Here is a 16,406-nt window from a genome sequence, read left to right as displayed (position 1 = left end):
GGGCCGCGGGAGGGATCCAGGGCATGTCCGACCTGTCTCACTCAGTCCTGATCAGCTGGACCCCGCAGCAAGCTCACCTACCAGTCGGAGCATCTTCTCCCTGGTGGTCAGTGCATGTCATAGCAACTGGTTGACTGGTCAACTGTCTGCCCCCTGGTGGTCAGCACACGTCATAGCAAGTGGTTGAGCGGCCTTAGCATATCATTAGCATATTACGCTTTGACTGGCTGAACAGCCACCCAGATGACTGGACACATAGCATATTAGGCTTTTATTATATAGGATAACTAGAGGCCCGGTGCACAAAAATTTGTGCACTCAGGGGGGGGAAGGGGAGGTCCCTCAGCCCGGCCTGTGCCCTCTCGCAGTCTGGGACCCCTCGGGAGATAACGACCTGCTGGCTTAGGCCTGCTCCCGGGTGGCAGAGGGCAGGCCCAATCCCTAGGTGCAGCCCCTGGTTGGGCTCAGAGCAGGGCCGATTGGGGAGTTGGGGCGCCGCCCCCTGTCATGCACAGAGCAGGGCGGATTGGGAGGTTGTGATGCCACCCCTAGTCACGCTCAGGGTAGGGCTGATTGGTGGGTTGGGGCACCGCCCCCTATCACATTCAAGGCAGGGGCAATGGGGAGGTTGCGGCACCACCCCCTGTCACGCACAGAGCAGGGCCAATCAGGGGGTTGGGGCACTGCCCCCTGTCACGCACAGAGCAGGGCCCATCAGGGGGTTGGGGAGCTCCCCCCTCTCATGCACAGAGCAGGGCCCATCAGGGGGTTGGGGAGCTCCCCCGTCATGCACAGAGTAGGGCTGATAGGGGAGTTAGGGCACCGCCCCCTGTCACACACAGAGCAGGGCGGATCAGGGGGTTGGGGCGCCACCACTGTCACACACAGAGCAGGGCCGATCAGGGGGTTGGGATGCCACACCCTGTCACACACAGAGCCGCAGGGCAATCAGGGGGTTTGGGTGCTGCCCCCTGTCACGCTGATCCGGTGCCAGGAGGCCTCTCGGCTCCACTGATCCCGGTGCTGGGAGGCATATTACCCTTTTACTATATAGGATAGAGGCCTGGGGGCCGGCTGGTTTGCCCTGAAGGGTGTCCTGGATCAGGGTGGGGGTCCCCACTGGGGTGCCTGGCCAGCCTGGATGAGGGGATGATGGCTGTTTGCAGCTGGTCACACACCCTTCAGGGTGGGGGTCCCCCACTGGGGTGCCTGGCCAGTCTGGGTGAGGGGCTGAGGGCTGCTTTCAGGCTGGCGGTTTTGACTGAAGCTCCCAACCGCTCCTTTTTTTCTTTTTCTTTTTTTCTTCTGGGCCAGCTTTAGCTCTGGCTCTAGCTCTGAGGCTTCCGCTGCTGGTTTGTTTGCCGTTCTATAATCGAAGCAATGTATAACTTCAGCTCTGAGATCCCAGCCGGCTATATTTTTTACAAAGTTTCAAACTGCCAGCTCAGAGGCCTGCAAGGCAGGCGGGGAACGTTGGAGTCTGCAGTTACGGGAGCAAGCAAGCCTCATGTTCGCTTCCAGCTGCCTGGCTGCCGGCCGCCATCTTGCTGACAGTTAATTTGCATAAGGATATGCTGATTAGCCAATGGGAAGGGTAGCAGTCGTACGCTAATTACCATGTTTCTCTTTTATTAGTGTAGATAATAGCATGTGGCTATATGCCAACAATACCTCTCCTTGCCTAGGTAGCCTAGATGGGTTGGCATGGACCAAAAGTCTCTATGGGCATTTTGGACAGGAGCAAATATCAAGAACCTTTGGGTGTGGACCAAATGTCTGCTAATCTTGTGGATAGCACCATCACAATCAACATACAGAATAAATCTTTCGCCCCCTTCCCCATCTACTGGTAAGTGCTTGGTCCTTTGGAAGCACTAAGGCCTAGTTGGGGTGAGGCCCTCACTTCATCTGGGGACCAGCACTGCTCCTGGCTGTGCTCACCCAGCACTTGCTCGCTCCATGGCCTGGTCTCAGAGCTCGCCTGCATGTGAAGTGCCAGTAATGGAGGATAAGATCAGTGCCCTCATTAAAACAGCTGGTGTAAATGTTGAACCTTTCTGGCCAGGTTTGTTTGCAAAGGCTCTGACTAATGTCAACACTGGGAACCTCCTTTGCAGCAAGGGCTGGTGGACCTGCCCCAGCAGTAGTGCTGCACCAGGAGGTCCTACCCCCTCCACCACTGCTGCCCCACTGAAGAGAAGAAAGTGGAAGCAAAGAAAGAAGAATCTGAGGAGTCTGACATGGGCTTTGGTCTTTTTGACTAAACAAACCTCTTTTGTAACACATTCAATAAAAAGCTGAACTCTGGTGGTCAGTGTGCATCATAGTGATCAGTTCTGCTGTTTGGTTGATTTGCATATTACCCTTTTATTATATAGGATGATGCCATAAATATATTTTGAAAAAAATTTTTTTAAATGTTTTTCTTGATTTTAGAGAGGAAGGAGGGGGGGAGATAGAGAGAGTGAGTGAGGGAGATTGGTGAGAGAGAAACATCAATGATTGCCTCCTGCAGACCAGGGACTGAATACACAATCTGAGCATGTGCCCTGACTGGGGAATCTAACCAGTGACTTTTTGGTGCAAGGGACGATGTTCACCCAACCAAGCCACACTGGCCAGGACTGCTATGAATATTCTTTAACAAGTTTTTGTGTAGATGTTTCAATTCACTTGGGTATAAACCTAAGAGTGGAATTGTGATGCTAACTCTACATTTAACTTTTGAGAAAGTGTCAAACCATTTTTGAAAGCAGCAGTACTATTTTATAATCCCATCAGCAACATGAAGGTTTTAATTTTTCACAATCCTACTAACACCTGTTATTTTCTTTTTGATGAGTCATCCTAGTGAGTATGAAGTGGTGTATCTCTCTGTGATCTTGAACTACATCTCCTTATTGACTAATGATATTGAGCATCTTTTTAATGTGTTTATGGGCCATTTGTATAATTATTTGGACAAATGTTTATTCAAATCTTTTTTTTAAAAAATATATTTTATTGATTTTTACAGAGAGGACAGGAGAGGGATAGAGAATCAGAAACACCAATGAGAGAGAAACATTGATCAGCTGCCTCCTGCACACCCCCCACTGGGGATGTGCCTGCAACCAAGGTACATGCCCTTGACTGGAATCGAACCCAGGACCCTTCAGTCTGCAGGCCAACGCTCTATCCACTGAGCCAAACCGGTTAGGGCTATTCAAACCTTTTACCTATTTAAAAAATTGGGCCGTTTCTTTTACTGTTGAATTGTGAGAGTTCTTCAAATATCCTAGATGCTAGAGACCCTTATCAGATAATTTGCAAATATTTTCTCCCATTTTGTGGGTGGTCTTCATTTTTTTAATAGTGTCTGTTAAAGAACAAAAGTTTTAAATTTTGACAAATCCAATTTATGTATTTTTTTCTTTTATGGCTTCTGGTTTTGATGTCATGTACCATTTGTTAAAAGGCCATTCTTTTCTCATTAAATCATTTTGGCACTCTTGTAAAAAATCAATGGAACTCTCAATTCTACTCCATTGTTCTATCTTTATATCAGCCAGAACCACAATGTCTTGATTACTATAGCTTTGTAGCAAGTTACAAAATTGGGAAGTATAAGTTCTCCATCTTTGTTCTTTCTCAAGATAGTGTGGGCTGTTCTGGGTCCCTTGCCTTTCTATGTGGATTTAAGAATCAGCTTGTCAATTTGTGCAAAAAAGACTGGTGGGATATGGATGACATTGTAGGTCAATTTGAGAAGTACTACCATCTTAACAACACTAAATCTTCTAAGGTACAATCATGGGTTGCCATTTGCATTTATTTAGGTCTTTTTTAATTTCTTTCAATGACATATTATAGTTTTCAGTGCAAATCTTCCACTTCTTTTGTTATAATTATTCCTAAGTAATTTATTCTTGTTGATGCTATTGTAAGTGGAAATGCTTTCTTAATTTAATTTTCAGGTTGTTCATTGCTAGTATATAAATACAATTGATTTTTGTATGTTGATCTTGTATCCTGTAACTTTGCTGAGTTCATTTATGAGCCTTTATAATTGTACTAGAGGCCCGGTGCACAAAAATTTGTGCACTTGCGGGGGGGGGGAGGGGGTCCCCCAGCCCGGCCTGTGCCCTCTTGCAGTCTGGGACCCCTCGGGAGATAACGACCGGCTGGCTTAGGCCTGCTCCCGGGTGGCAGAGGGCAGGCCCAATCCCTAGGTGCAGCCCCTGGTCGGGCTCAGAGCAGGGCTGATTGGGGAGTTGGGGCGCCGCCCCCTGTCATGCACAGAGCAGGGTGGATCGGGAGGTTGCGATGCCACCCTCAGTCACGCTCAGGGTGGGGCCAATTGGGGGGTTGGGGCACCGCCCCCTGTCACACTCAAGGCAGGGTTGATGGGGAGGTTGCGGTGCCACCCCGTCACGCACAGAGCAGGGCCAATCAGGGGGTTGGGGTGCTGCCCCCTGTCACGCACAGAGCAGGACTCATCAGGGGGTTGGGGAGCTCCCCCCTGTCATGCACAGAGCAGGGCCGATCAGGGGGTTGAGGAGCTCCCCCCTGTCACGCACAGAGCAGGGCCCATCAGGGGGTTGGGGAGCTTCCCCCTGTCACGCACAGAGTAGGGCCAATAGGGGAGTTAGGGCACCGCCCCCTGTCACCCACAGAGCAGGGCCGATCAGGGGGCTGGGGCACCGCCACTGTCACACTCAGGGCAGGGCCGATGGGGAGGTTGTGGCCCCGCCCCCTGTCACACACAGAGCTGCAGGGCGATCAGGGGGTTTGGGCGCTGCCCCCTGTCACGCTGATCCCGGTGCTGGGAGGCATATTACCCTTTTACTATATAGGATAGAGGACTGGTGCATGGGTGGGGGCTGGCTGGTTTGCCCTGAAGGGTGTCCTGGATCAGGGTGGGGGTCCCCACTGGGGTGCCTGGCCAGCCTGGATGAGGGGATGATGGCTGTTTGCAGCTGGTCACACACCCTTCAGGGTGGGGGTCCCCACTGGGGTGCCTGGCCAGTCTGGGTGAGCGGCTGAGGGCTGCTTTCAGGCTGACTGAAGCTCCCAACCACTCCTTTTTTTTCTCTTTTTTTAATTTTATTCTGGGCCAGCTTTAGCTCTGGCTCTAGCTCTGAGGCTTCGTATCTGGTTTGTTTGCTGTTCTATAATCGAAACAATGTATAACTTCAGCTCTGAGATCCCGGCTGGCTGAAAGCTGGTTTCAGCTTCTTATTTGCAACATAGTACATAGTTGCTTAGAGTTGCAACTCAGAGGCCGGCAAGTTAGGCAGGGAACGTTGGAGTCTGCAGTTACGGGAGCAAGCAAGCCTCATGTTCGCTTCCAGCTGCCTGGCTGCCAGCCGCCATCTTGGCTGACAGTTAATTTGCATAAGGATATGCTGATTAGCCAATGGGAAGGGTAGCAGTCGTACGCTAATTACCATGTTTCTCTTTTATTAGTGTAGATGTGCATGTATGCGTGAATTCTTTAAGATTTCCTATATGTAAGATCATTTCATCTATAGACAGTTTTATTTCTTCCTTTCTAACCTGGATATCTTTTATTTCTTTTTCTTGCCTAATTGTCCAGGTTTAAACCTACAGTACAAGGTTGAATGGAAGTGATAGGAGGAGATACCTTTGTTTTGTTCTTGATCTTGGGAGAAAGGTTTCAGTTTTTTGTTGTTAAAGTATAATTTTAGTTGTGGGCTTATAGATGCTCTTTATCAGATCAAAGAAATTTCCTTTTACTTCTAGTTAAGCCACATGTATCTATTTTTCCTTTTGCTCTGTTAATGTGGTATAGTACTTTTAATTCTTTTAAATGTTGAACCAATCTTGCATTTCTGGGATAAATCCCATTTGGCCATCTATAATAATAAAAGCGCAATATGCAAATTGACCAAACAGCAGAACAACTATCTGGACGACCTTCCGGATGACCACGCTATGACACACACTGGCGCCAGGCCAGCCAAGGCAGGTGCGATGAGATTGGTCGGGGGGCCCCGCCATTGTCCAATTGCCCCAAAGAGGGAGGCCCCAGCCACTCTCTGCACAGCAATTGATCGCGGAGCCCCGGCCGGGTGGGTGGAGCCTCCCTTTTCGGGGCGATTGATCTGGTGGCCCCGTGATCGATCATCCCACAGAGGGAGGCCCAGGCCAGCCAAGCGATCACACTCTATTGCTGTCACCCGCAGAGGGAGGTGACTGGTGGCGGGGGTAGAGGGCAGGGCCGCAGATGGCTAGCAGTGGCAGTGGTGGGGGTGGGGCCTGCTGCCGGCCGCCAGCCAGGGGAAGGAAATCCTCGATAGGCCCTGATCACTGGCCAGGCCTAGGGACCCTACCCGAGGGGTCCCAGATTGTGAGAGGGCACAGGCCAGGCTGAGGGACACTCCCTTTACCATGCACAAATTTCGTGCACTGAGCCTCTAGTAGTGTATAATCCTCTTTACACGTTACTGGTATTTGGTTGAAAATTTGTGTGTCCATAGTGATATTTATTTTTATTCATAGGGATTATTGGTCTATAGTGTTCCTCCCTCCTTGTGATGTCTTTATCTGGTTTTGGTATTAGGATAATACTGGCTTCATAGAATGAGTTGAGAAGTCTTCTTTCTTCTAGTTTTTGGAGTGTTTTAAAGAATTGTCGCTAAGTCTTCTTTTAATGTTTTGTAGAATTCACAGTAAAGTCATCTGTCTGGTCTTGAGCTATTTTGTGTTTCTGGAAGAATTTTTTTTATTATTAATTCAAATGTTTTACTTGTTAAAGGTCAATTTGGATTTCTATTTCTTGCTACTTATTACCATATCAGTTTGTCAGCTTGTGTCTTTCTAGAAATTTGTCCACTTCATCTAGGTTATCTAATTTGTTGACACAGAACTGTGCATAGCATTCCCTTATAATCCTTTTGAATTCTGTAAAGTCCCCTCTTTCATTCCTGATTTTAGTAATTTGACTTTTCTCTTTTTATTCTTATACTGTATAGCTAGAGATTTCTCACTTTTGTGAATATTTTCAAAGAACCATAAAAATATAGATATTTTCTTCATTGTGCTTTATAAATGCATAGTTTATCATCACATATTAAATAGTTTATCAACCAGTCTCTTACTGCTGAACATTGCAATGAATTGCCTTGTGCATATATATTTTTGTATTTTTTTTAAATCCTCACCCAAGGATATTTGTCTATTGATTATTAGAGAGTAGAAGGAAGAAAGGGAAGGAAAGGGAGAAAGGGAAGCAAGAGAGAGAAACATCGATGTGAGAGAGACACATCAACTGCTTGCCTCCCACATGGGCCCTGACCCGGGGCAAGAATTGAGCCTGAAATTGAGGTACATGACCTTGACTTGGAACTGAACCTGCGACTCTCTGGTCCGTGGCTGATGCTGTAACCACTGAGCAAAACCGGCCAGATCTCTTTTTGTATTTTTGCTGATAATATCTTTGACTTATAAGTAAGTTTGCTGGGTCAGAGGACAAATGCATATATAATTTTGAAAGATATTGCCATATACTCTCTCCTTCATTGTTTTTCACTAGAAGTATGTGAATGCCTATTATTCACAGCCTGGCCAAAAGAGTATACTGTCAAATTTTGGGTTTTTGCTAATCTAATAGTTAAGAAATGGCATATTATGTAATTTTAATATACATTTTATGAGCATGGTTGACCATTTCCTTTTCTGGGAACTGGCTCATCTTTAGCTCATTTTTCTGTAAGGTGGTTAGACATTATTTCTTTTATTTTTAGAAGTTCTAGATATTAACTGTTCATCTGTGATATAAGTTGCAGATGTTTTCTCTCAGTTTGTCTATTTTTTGCCATATGGCTTTTTTGGGATGATCTAATATTTATCAATATTTTTCCTTATTGCTTCTGGATCAAGTCATAGTTAGGACAGTTTTTCTCTATTCCTAAGGTGCAGAAGCATTCAAACTCCCCTCAACCCCATCTTTTAAATTCACAATACTTTATGGCTTCATTTCTTACGTTTAAATGTGATCTAATTCAAATTTATCTTAGTGGGCAAAATGAACCCAATTTTATTTTTATCCATATTGTTATCTAGCTATCCCAATACTATTACTTAAAAATTATTTCATTCTTAATATATTTTAAAAGCATATCGACACTAATAAAAGACAAACATGCAAATTGACCGTACCTTCGCTACGCCTTAAGCCACACCCACCAACCAATCAGAATGACAATATGCAAATCAACCCAACCAAGATGACAGCTGACAGCTATGGTGCTGGAGCGAGCAGGAGGCTTGGTTGCCCAGGCGATGGAGGAAGCCAAGCTTCCTCCCCGGCCCTGAGCCGGCTGTGGCCTCCGCAAAAGGCAACAAAATTTCAATTATAGAAGGTAAATAAATCCCAGAATAAAAAGAAAAAATAGAAAAAAAGGAGAGGCTGGGAGCTTCTGTCACCAGGGGGCTTGGCCAGCCCGAAAACGGCCCTCAGCCCCTCACCCAGACTGGCCAGGCACCCCAGTGGGGACCCCCCACCCTAAAGGGGGTGTGGCCAACCTGAAAACAGCCATCAGCCCATCACCCAGGCTGGCCAAACTTCCATTGGGTGAGGGTCCCCACTGGGCGGGGGGGGAGCTTGACCAGCCTGCAGCCATCAGCTCCTCACCCAGGCTGGCCAGGCACCCCATTGGGGTCCCCCACCCTGAAGAGGGTGTGACCAGCTGCAAACAGCCATCAGCCCCTCACCCAGGCTCGCCAGGCACCCCAGTGGGGACCCCCACCCTGAAGAGGGTGTGACCAGCCTGCAAACACCCATCAGCCCCTCATCCAGGCCGGCCAGGCACCCCAGCAGGACCCCCACCCTGATCCGGGACACCCTTCAGGGCAAACCAGTCAACCCCACCCGTGCACCAGGCCTCTATCCTATATAGTAAAAGGGTAATATGCAAACTGACTCTAACAGCAGAAAGACTGGGAATGACTGGTCACTATGACACATACTGACCACCGGGGGAAGATGCTCAATGCAGGAACTGTCCCCTGGTGGAGCTCTGCTCAGCCACAAGCCAGGCTGATGGCTGCCAACACAGCGGTGGTGGCGGGAGCCTCTCCCGCCTTCTCAGCAGCACTAAGGATGTCCGACTGCAGCTTAGGTCTGCTCCCTGCTGGTAAGTGGACATCCCCCGAGGGCTGCCGGGCTGCCAGAGGGATGTCTGACTGCCAGCTTGGGCCCGATCCCCCAGGGAGCGGGCATAAGCCAGCCGGTGGATATCCTCCGAGGAGTCCCAGACTGCAAGAGGGCATAGGCCGCGCTGAGGGATGCCCCCCCGCCCCCCCCCCCCCCCCCGCCCAAGTACACAAATTTTTGTGCACTGGGCCTCTAGTTTATAACATAATACAGTTGACCCTGGAACAACACCAGTTTGAACTGCTCAATTCCACTTATATGCAATTTTTTTTCAACTGACCTACACAATTCAAAACCATGTTGTTCAAGGATCAACTGGCGGTTGGGACTCTTCCTACATGGAGGGCCAACTGTAGTTATACACAGATATTCAATGGCAAAGGACATCAGAGCCCCTAACCCTTGTGCTGCGCAAGGGTCAAGGGTCAACTGTAATATTTTTATTGATTTTATATCCCCAAAGTTGCCATTTTAAAAGATCTAAATACATTCTGGGTTACCAAAAAACAATTTCTTTCTCATCCAATCAAATGTTCCGTTTTAACAAATATGAGTATATAAAAGAAAAAATATTTTAAGATTTCTATTATTCTTCTCACGTATTCATTTTTGACCTCCCTCCACCCTGTTCCTGCCCCTCCCCAGGCCTTCACTGCACTGTTGCTTGTGTCTATGGGTTATGCATATATACATACAAGTTCTTTGATGGCTGTACAGTTTTTATGTTTTTCATTGAGAAATAATTATTAGGAAGTAGTATATTTGTTATCTGAATTTACAAAAAAAAAAAAAAAGTTCATTTAGACTAGTGGTTCTCAACCATGGACGATTTTTTCCTCCAGAGGACACTTGGCAATGTCAAGAAACATTTTTAGTTGTTACAAGTAGGGGTTCTAATTGCAACTAGTGAGTAGAGGTCAGGAATATTGCTAAATATCTTACAACTGATATGTCAGCCACCCATATTAAAAAATTATCTGGTCAAAAACATAAATAGTGATGAGTTTGAGGAACCCTCATTTTCAGTTATAAACTCAAAAACACCACATTTGTTTAAAATGCTGTCCTTTTCTACAGTAACTTACAGAATCCTACACTCCAAGCATCATTATCAATAGTTCTCAATGGTCACATAAATAGGCACTGATTAGACAAGCAGCCATGTCTACTGAATCACTTGGTTGTAATTATCTGGAGTGGCTATTTTTTTAAAAAAATATATTTTATTGATTTTTTACAGAGAGGAAGGGAGAGAGATAGTTAGAAACATCGATGAGAGAGAAACATCGATCAGCTGCCTCCTGCACATCTCCTACTGGGGATGTGCCCGCAACCAAGGTACATGCCCTTGACCGGAATCAAACCTGGGACCTTTCAGTCCGCAGGCCGACGCCCTATCCACTGAGCCAAACCGGTTTCGGCTGGAGTGGCTATTTTTAAAAAAGGAAGAAAATATGGAAGAAGATAGTGAGGAACAGAGTTTAGATTCTAAACTAGGTGGAGAATGTATTCATCAAAGAACTCACATGGCTGTATTTTTGATAATTCTTCCTTGGTCCATCTTCTGCCCGATGCCATGCACAACAAATACAATGTGGGTAGTCTGAGATGGTTTGTCTTCTAATGAGGCTTCTTCTACATAACCTCTATGAAGTCTGGTCCCACTACTTGATGCTGTAAAAAATTTATGACTCAAAATTTACTATTTATTCTAAAAACAGCATTCTCATAATATATTGAAAGAAACAAAGAAAAAAATAGAGTATTACAAAAAAATTTCACTGGGTTGAGAAGAAATAAAATTTGTAAGATGATGCATATTGACTGGCTTTGATATGAAATGTTAAACTAGACAGGACACCAAAGCCAGAAACCATAAGGAAAAATAAAAGGAAGGAAGGAAAAAAGGAAGGAAAGGAGGAAGACTTGAACACATAAAAATTTTAAACTTCTCTATAAAAAAATACCATGACACAAAAATAAAAGATGAATAACGGAAAATTTATATAAAATATGATGCATGGTAAGTTAATTGCCTAAATATACAAAGAGAGCTTACCTATAAAAAAATGAAAAGATAACCCTTCAAACAGCAAAACAGAAAAAAGATATAATGTAATTCACAAAACAAATACAACCAACTAATGAACATATAAAACAATATTCAAGCACACCTGCTATCAAAGAAATTAAAGCAAAAAATGGGATAATAAAAAAATTATGTCAGACTTGAAAAAAAATTTTTTAAATTTATTTTTTGATAATGCTCTCATATCTTCCCAGGTACCATACCCTCTTTTCCTTCTTTTTTGTCAACTGTCTTTAAAGAGTTATCTACTACCCTGCCTCCATTTCTTCACCTTGTACTTAAGCTTCAACCCATGCCACTCTGGCTTCTGCCCCATCAATCCATCTAAATCACCAATGACCTTCATTTTATTAAGTCCAATGAAAAATTTTCAGTCTTCATCTTCCTTAATACTGTGTTTCCATCTCGAGGTTTTATTTTCACACTAGTACCTTAGGTTTGACTGCTTTTATGCTTTTAGAAGTATAAAAGAATTTTTTATTAATCTTGTCAGATCATCCTAAATATATAATTATTCATTGATGAATACATGTCAAGTCAATCACCTTAATAAACTTTTCATTTAACAGGTCAGTAACTGTCATTAACTATAATGCATATTTAAAATATACTAAAAATATAATTTGAATAGCCTATTCTAAATATAAGAGAAAAACTCAGATTTCCCAAATTTTAACAAATTATAGAAATATTTAACAATTACCTTTAGAAAATCCCAGTTTTTGGGTAACTGTTCTTGCAATTTTAGATGTTGTTGCATCACTATAAATATATACTTCATCCATATTGTGCCAGTCCACATGATTTCGACTCAACTTGAAACTATGAACAGCTGTTGCAAAAAAGGAAAAACTGATTGAAGGTCTCCAAGACAAACTCCATTTGTGTGAAAAATTATAATACACAGATTTTTGAATCCATATATGAACTTAGTTCAATAAAAAAAACTATTTCATTGAAACACATATTGATGTAAAGCAAGTAATGGATAGGGACTTTATTTTGTAAATGATTAACCATGCTACAGGGAATGACAACTTATTATAACAACATGGAATAAATGGCCTAACTACCATAAATTTAACCTGTAACATGTTGTTAATGTGTTTTGATAAATAAAGTACTGCCTTCCCAGGTGATATACTATTCCAAAGTCCTCAATAACTTTGACACAGAAACTTAAGTTCCATTTCTTCTGTTGATTTTTATTTTGGGATCTGTGAAAATTTCACACAGTGCAAAATAAAACAAGTCTCATAGAGAAAAAATTATCTTTAAACTGGGAAGAAAATAATCTAATTTACTAGAGTATAAGGTATTTCTGGAATGGATATTAAAGCCAATTATCACTGGATATTGCTCACCGTAAGAAAAATTCAAAGTTGAAAGATGTTTTAGTAAGAAATCAAAATTTGGTTATTGCATTTCTGTAACTGCCGTATGGTTGGTAAAAATGAGTTAAAAAAATCAAACCTATATGCTCCAGAAATTCGTAAGTTCTGTGAGGCAGGAACTATGTCTTGATTATTTTGTATCACTAGCACCAAACACAGTGTCCTAACACAGTGCCTGACATGTATCACAAATTTAGTAATGTTTGTGGAAGCAATGAATCAAGAAAATTGTCATAAAATGTTCACTAATTCATAATTTAATAATTATTATATTTTGATGAACTCAAATGTTTCCTCTATCTCTGGTATAGAAGAAAAATCCATATACCCATCTTCAGAAAACTAGGCACCTTCAAATCATTATGCTTGATTTATTTTCTAAAAATCCTCTAAGCCAAGTATTATCTCCCATTATATACAAAGATACAAAGGTACAAAGAGATGAAGTGACTTGACACAGAATAATTACTAGCACAGTCTAATATTCTTTTGATTTGAAGATGGGCTGAAAATAACCTCAAGCTAAATATGAAAAAATATATATAGCCTTGGTCAAGATCTAAGATCCTAAGACATTTTTATGTACAGTGGAACCTCGGTTCTCAAACTTAATGTGTTCTGGAATGCTGTTCTGGAATTGATTTGTTCGAAAATGGAATCATTTTTACCCATTAGAAATAATGTAAGTTGATTAATCCGTTCCAGACCCTGAAATGATTCCTGTTTTAACCTTTCTTATATACAGTACATGTCTAAAGTACTGTTTAATCTATAAACACTTTCCTTAAATTTATTGAACCACCATCCCCTACTAGCCTTAAAGGAATCACTTTTAGCATTCGGTTCAAGGATGTCTTTCAGGTCAGTATGCAGCATCTTTGCTTGTTTATATATCACTGCCTCTGAAAGGGCTGTTACTGGCTGCTTTTCCTTTATCCAAATCAACAAGTTTCTCTACCTCTTCAGTTGTCAGTGAGCATTGCTTCTTTCACAACCTTAGCAACATTAGCACTCTTGATGGCCTCTTTTTTTTTTTTTTTAAAATATATTTTATTGATTTTTTACAGAGAGGAAGGGAGAGAGATAGAGAGCTAGAAACATCGATCAGCTGCCTCCTGCACATCTCCCACCGGGGATGTGCCCGCAACCCAGGCACATGCCCTTGACCGGAATCGAACCCGGGACCCTTCAGCCCGCAGGCCGACGCTCTATCCACCGAGCCAAACCGGTTTCGGCTTGATGGCCTCTTAATGTTTGAAAAATTGTGCTAGATTTCATCAGCAACAAAAGCATTCTGTCCTTTGTTGCCTGAGAGATGCTTTTTGTCGTGCTGATGTACCAGCTTGAAAGAGTTGTCAGTTCAAAGACTGAAGTTTGGTTGGACAACGTAGACATTTTTTCTGTGACCAACCAAATTATTCTAGATGGGAGATGTTCGAGAACCGAGATTTGACTGTAAACCTATTTCCTACCAGAATACATAGAAGAGTAAATCCATTCAAGGAAAATGTATTTATTAGCTATGTTACAAATGTAATTCAAAAATTTATCAGAAACTAATTTATATTTAACTTACCTGCCAGGACACATTACTAACATTGAACACAAGATCGAGATGCAATTAACACAACAAACATTAATAATATCTTCAGTTCCAAAGAAAACAATGTACAAATTCAGCTTTTTAAAAGAACTTTTTATAAATTAAAGAAAATACTTTACTACATTTAACAATTATTTACTTTTCTAATTCTATGTCCAATCTAGGTCACTATTTTAAGCCTTTTTGTCTGATTCTAAACCACGTTTTTGTTAAAATAGTTTTGAGCAACATATGATGAAAACAGTGAAACTTCAAGATCAAGATATTAAGAGAATAGTGTTAGGCCTACAAAATTTCATTCTTAATACTGGCGAATATCCCATTATTGGACTACACACATCATTTACAAATGTTTATACCACTTAAAATTAACACTAAAAAAATAGCACAATGTATACATTTCTATGCTTTAAATATGGATACTAATAATTTCTATATCTTAAAGACTACTGAATGCTCTAAATACAACTAAGTGCTATAAGCCAGGAATATAACTACATGGAGGAATAAAACTACAATTACTGTACCTTGGAAACGCTTTCGTTTAAGACCTGCCGCATCTGTACTCGCCTTATATCCTCTCCATTTGAACAGAGAAGGGAGGGAGAAGGGAGGGAGGTGGTAGGCAACTAAGAAAGCAAAAACACTGAGCTTCAAAGTATATTTTAAATGAGGTTTGCTATTTTGCCTTTTTATTTTATTAACTTTAAAAAATGAGTTGTATTTGACAAACATTCTAAGTGCTTTATTGATATAATTTCTAATTAAAAGTCAGTGAAGCAAAATATCAATGTTTATCAAATATATGCTCTACTTTTACTGAAAAAAGGCAAACGATATCTAAATTTCTCAGTTAAAGACAACTATGCAACCATTATTTTTAATGTCTCTGCATAGGTAGAATAAAAAAACAGAGCACAGCACTTTTGTATGTGCACGAGATTTATAATCCCCTTCTTTACAATACTAAGATTATTTACTCTCACCCAATTTGTGGCTCTGACAGCTAACAACTGATGTGCAAATTGAGAATGCAATAAAGAACATTTTAAATATCTAATTCAGCTTTCCTGAGAAGATAGCACAGTATACATTCTACTAGATGTTTTCAACTACTAGAGTATAATGGAGCCTTCCCACAGAAACACAGTATCCTTTTCACAACTGTTCAAGTTGTTAAAAGACTTTTAAAAAATGAAACAAAAACAAATCAAATTCAAAGCTCTACTTTTAACTGAGTTATTAATGATAAAAAAATGAAAGATTAGTGATAGAATAATGAAAAAAGGTCATTAGTAAAAATATATGCTGACATCTTGTAAGCATGAAACAGGCTATACAGAGCATAGTTGGACAGACTTGCTATTTGGCAAATCAGTAGATAACTTGAACCTTAAAGTCACCACTTCCCCTGTCAAATATTGCTAATTATAGATCAATATTTTTCTATACTTTAAGAAAGCAATTATTTTAAAATCCACTTTGTACTTACAAATCCATTTGTTAATAGTTCAGTTAAAATGAACTATTATGACCCACAGAACTTTTGTGATTTAGTTTAAATTTATGTTCTAATACATTTGATTTTCATCCTCACTCCCTTCTACATTAATGTGACATTCGAAGGTTAGTTACTGTGCAAATGGGTAAGTATTTAATTCCTGTTTTATGGTACTAAAAATATAAAAAAAAATCTGATGCGTACAAAGATGAAGTATAAAGATTGGTGCAATCACTGTAATTGAGAAATGCTTATAAGACGCTTTACTACATAAAAAACTATAGACTAGGATTAAAAATGGTCAGAATATCATGATTATAAAATCATTTCATTGTCACAGGGGGTGGAAAATGACAACTGAAACAATTTTCATCACTGAAAATGTTTCTTCATTCATGAGCCTTCTGGTCAGTTACTGAGGAGTAGATGTACTACTTGTACAAAACGTTTAGAAAAAAAAATCAATAGGAAAAAGCTAACATATCCAAGTAGATCAAAATGGCATAGAATTGACACTTTATTAACCAAAGAAACAAAACCTAAAATTTCTAAATCTACTAGTAAAACTAACACGAACCAATTCCATATTTACTAAAAGAGAACTAATGGGAAACATATTAACCATAATGACCACTTTAAAATTATGTAAAAGCTTTCAA

At 41.6% G+C, this 16,406-nt stretch overlaps 1 protein-coding gene across 8 annotated transcripts in view; it reads right to left on the bottom strand.

Moving 5' to 3' along the window:
• Positions 1-16,406, bottom strand: part of DDHD1 (DDHD domain containing 1) — a 79,521-nt gene that overhangs the window by 35,194 nt on the left and 27,921 nt on the right. For 4 of the 8 annotated variants that reach the window (XM_070419482.1, XM_070419484.1, XM_070419487.1 and 1 more), the window contains 3 exons: positions 14,774-14,875; positions 11,953-12,081; positions 10,687-10,834 (listed from right to left, as the gene is read on the bottom strand). In XM_070419482.1, the coding sequence (XP_070275583.1) occupies positions 10,687-10,834; positions 11,953-12,081; positions 14,774-14,875 (379 nt within the window). The remainder of the gene's footprint in view (positions 1-10,686; positions 10,835-11,952; positions 12,082-14,773; positions 14,876-16,406) is intronic. The other 4 variants (XM_070419485.1, XM_070419488.1, XM_070419486.1 and 1 more) reach the window with 1 other exon arrangement.

The sequence above is a fragment of the Myotis yumanensis genome, unplaced genomic scaffold, assembly GCF_028538775.1.
Source record: "Myotis yumanensis isolate MYYU_CA2020_CCGP unplaced genomic scaffold, mMyoYum1.0.hap1 SCAF_1, whole genome shotgun sequence".
Lineage (NCBI taxonomy): Eukaryota > Metazoa > Chordata > Mammalia > Chiroptera > Vespertilionidae > Myotis > Myotis yumanensis.
Note: the sequence above shows the minus strand (reverse complement) of the source record. Positions and strands in the feature narration are given on the sequence as shown.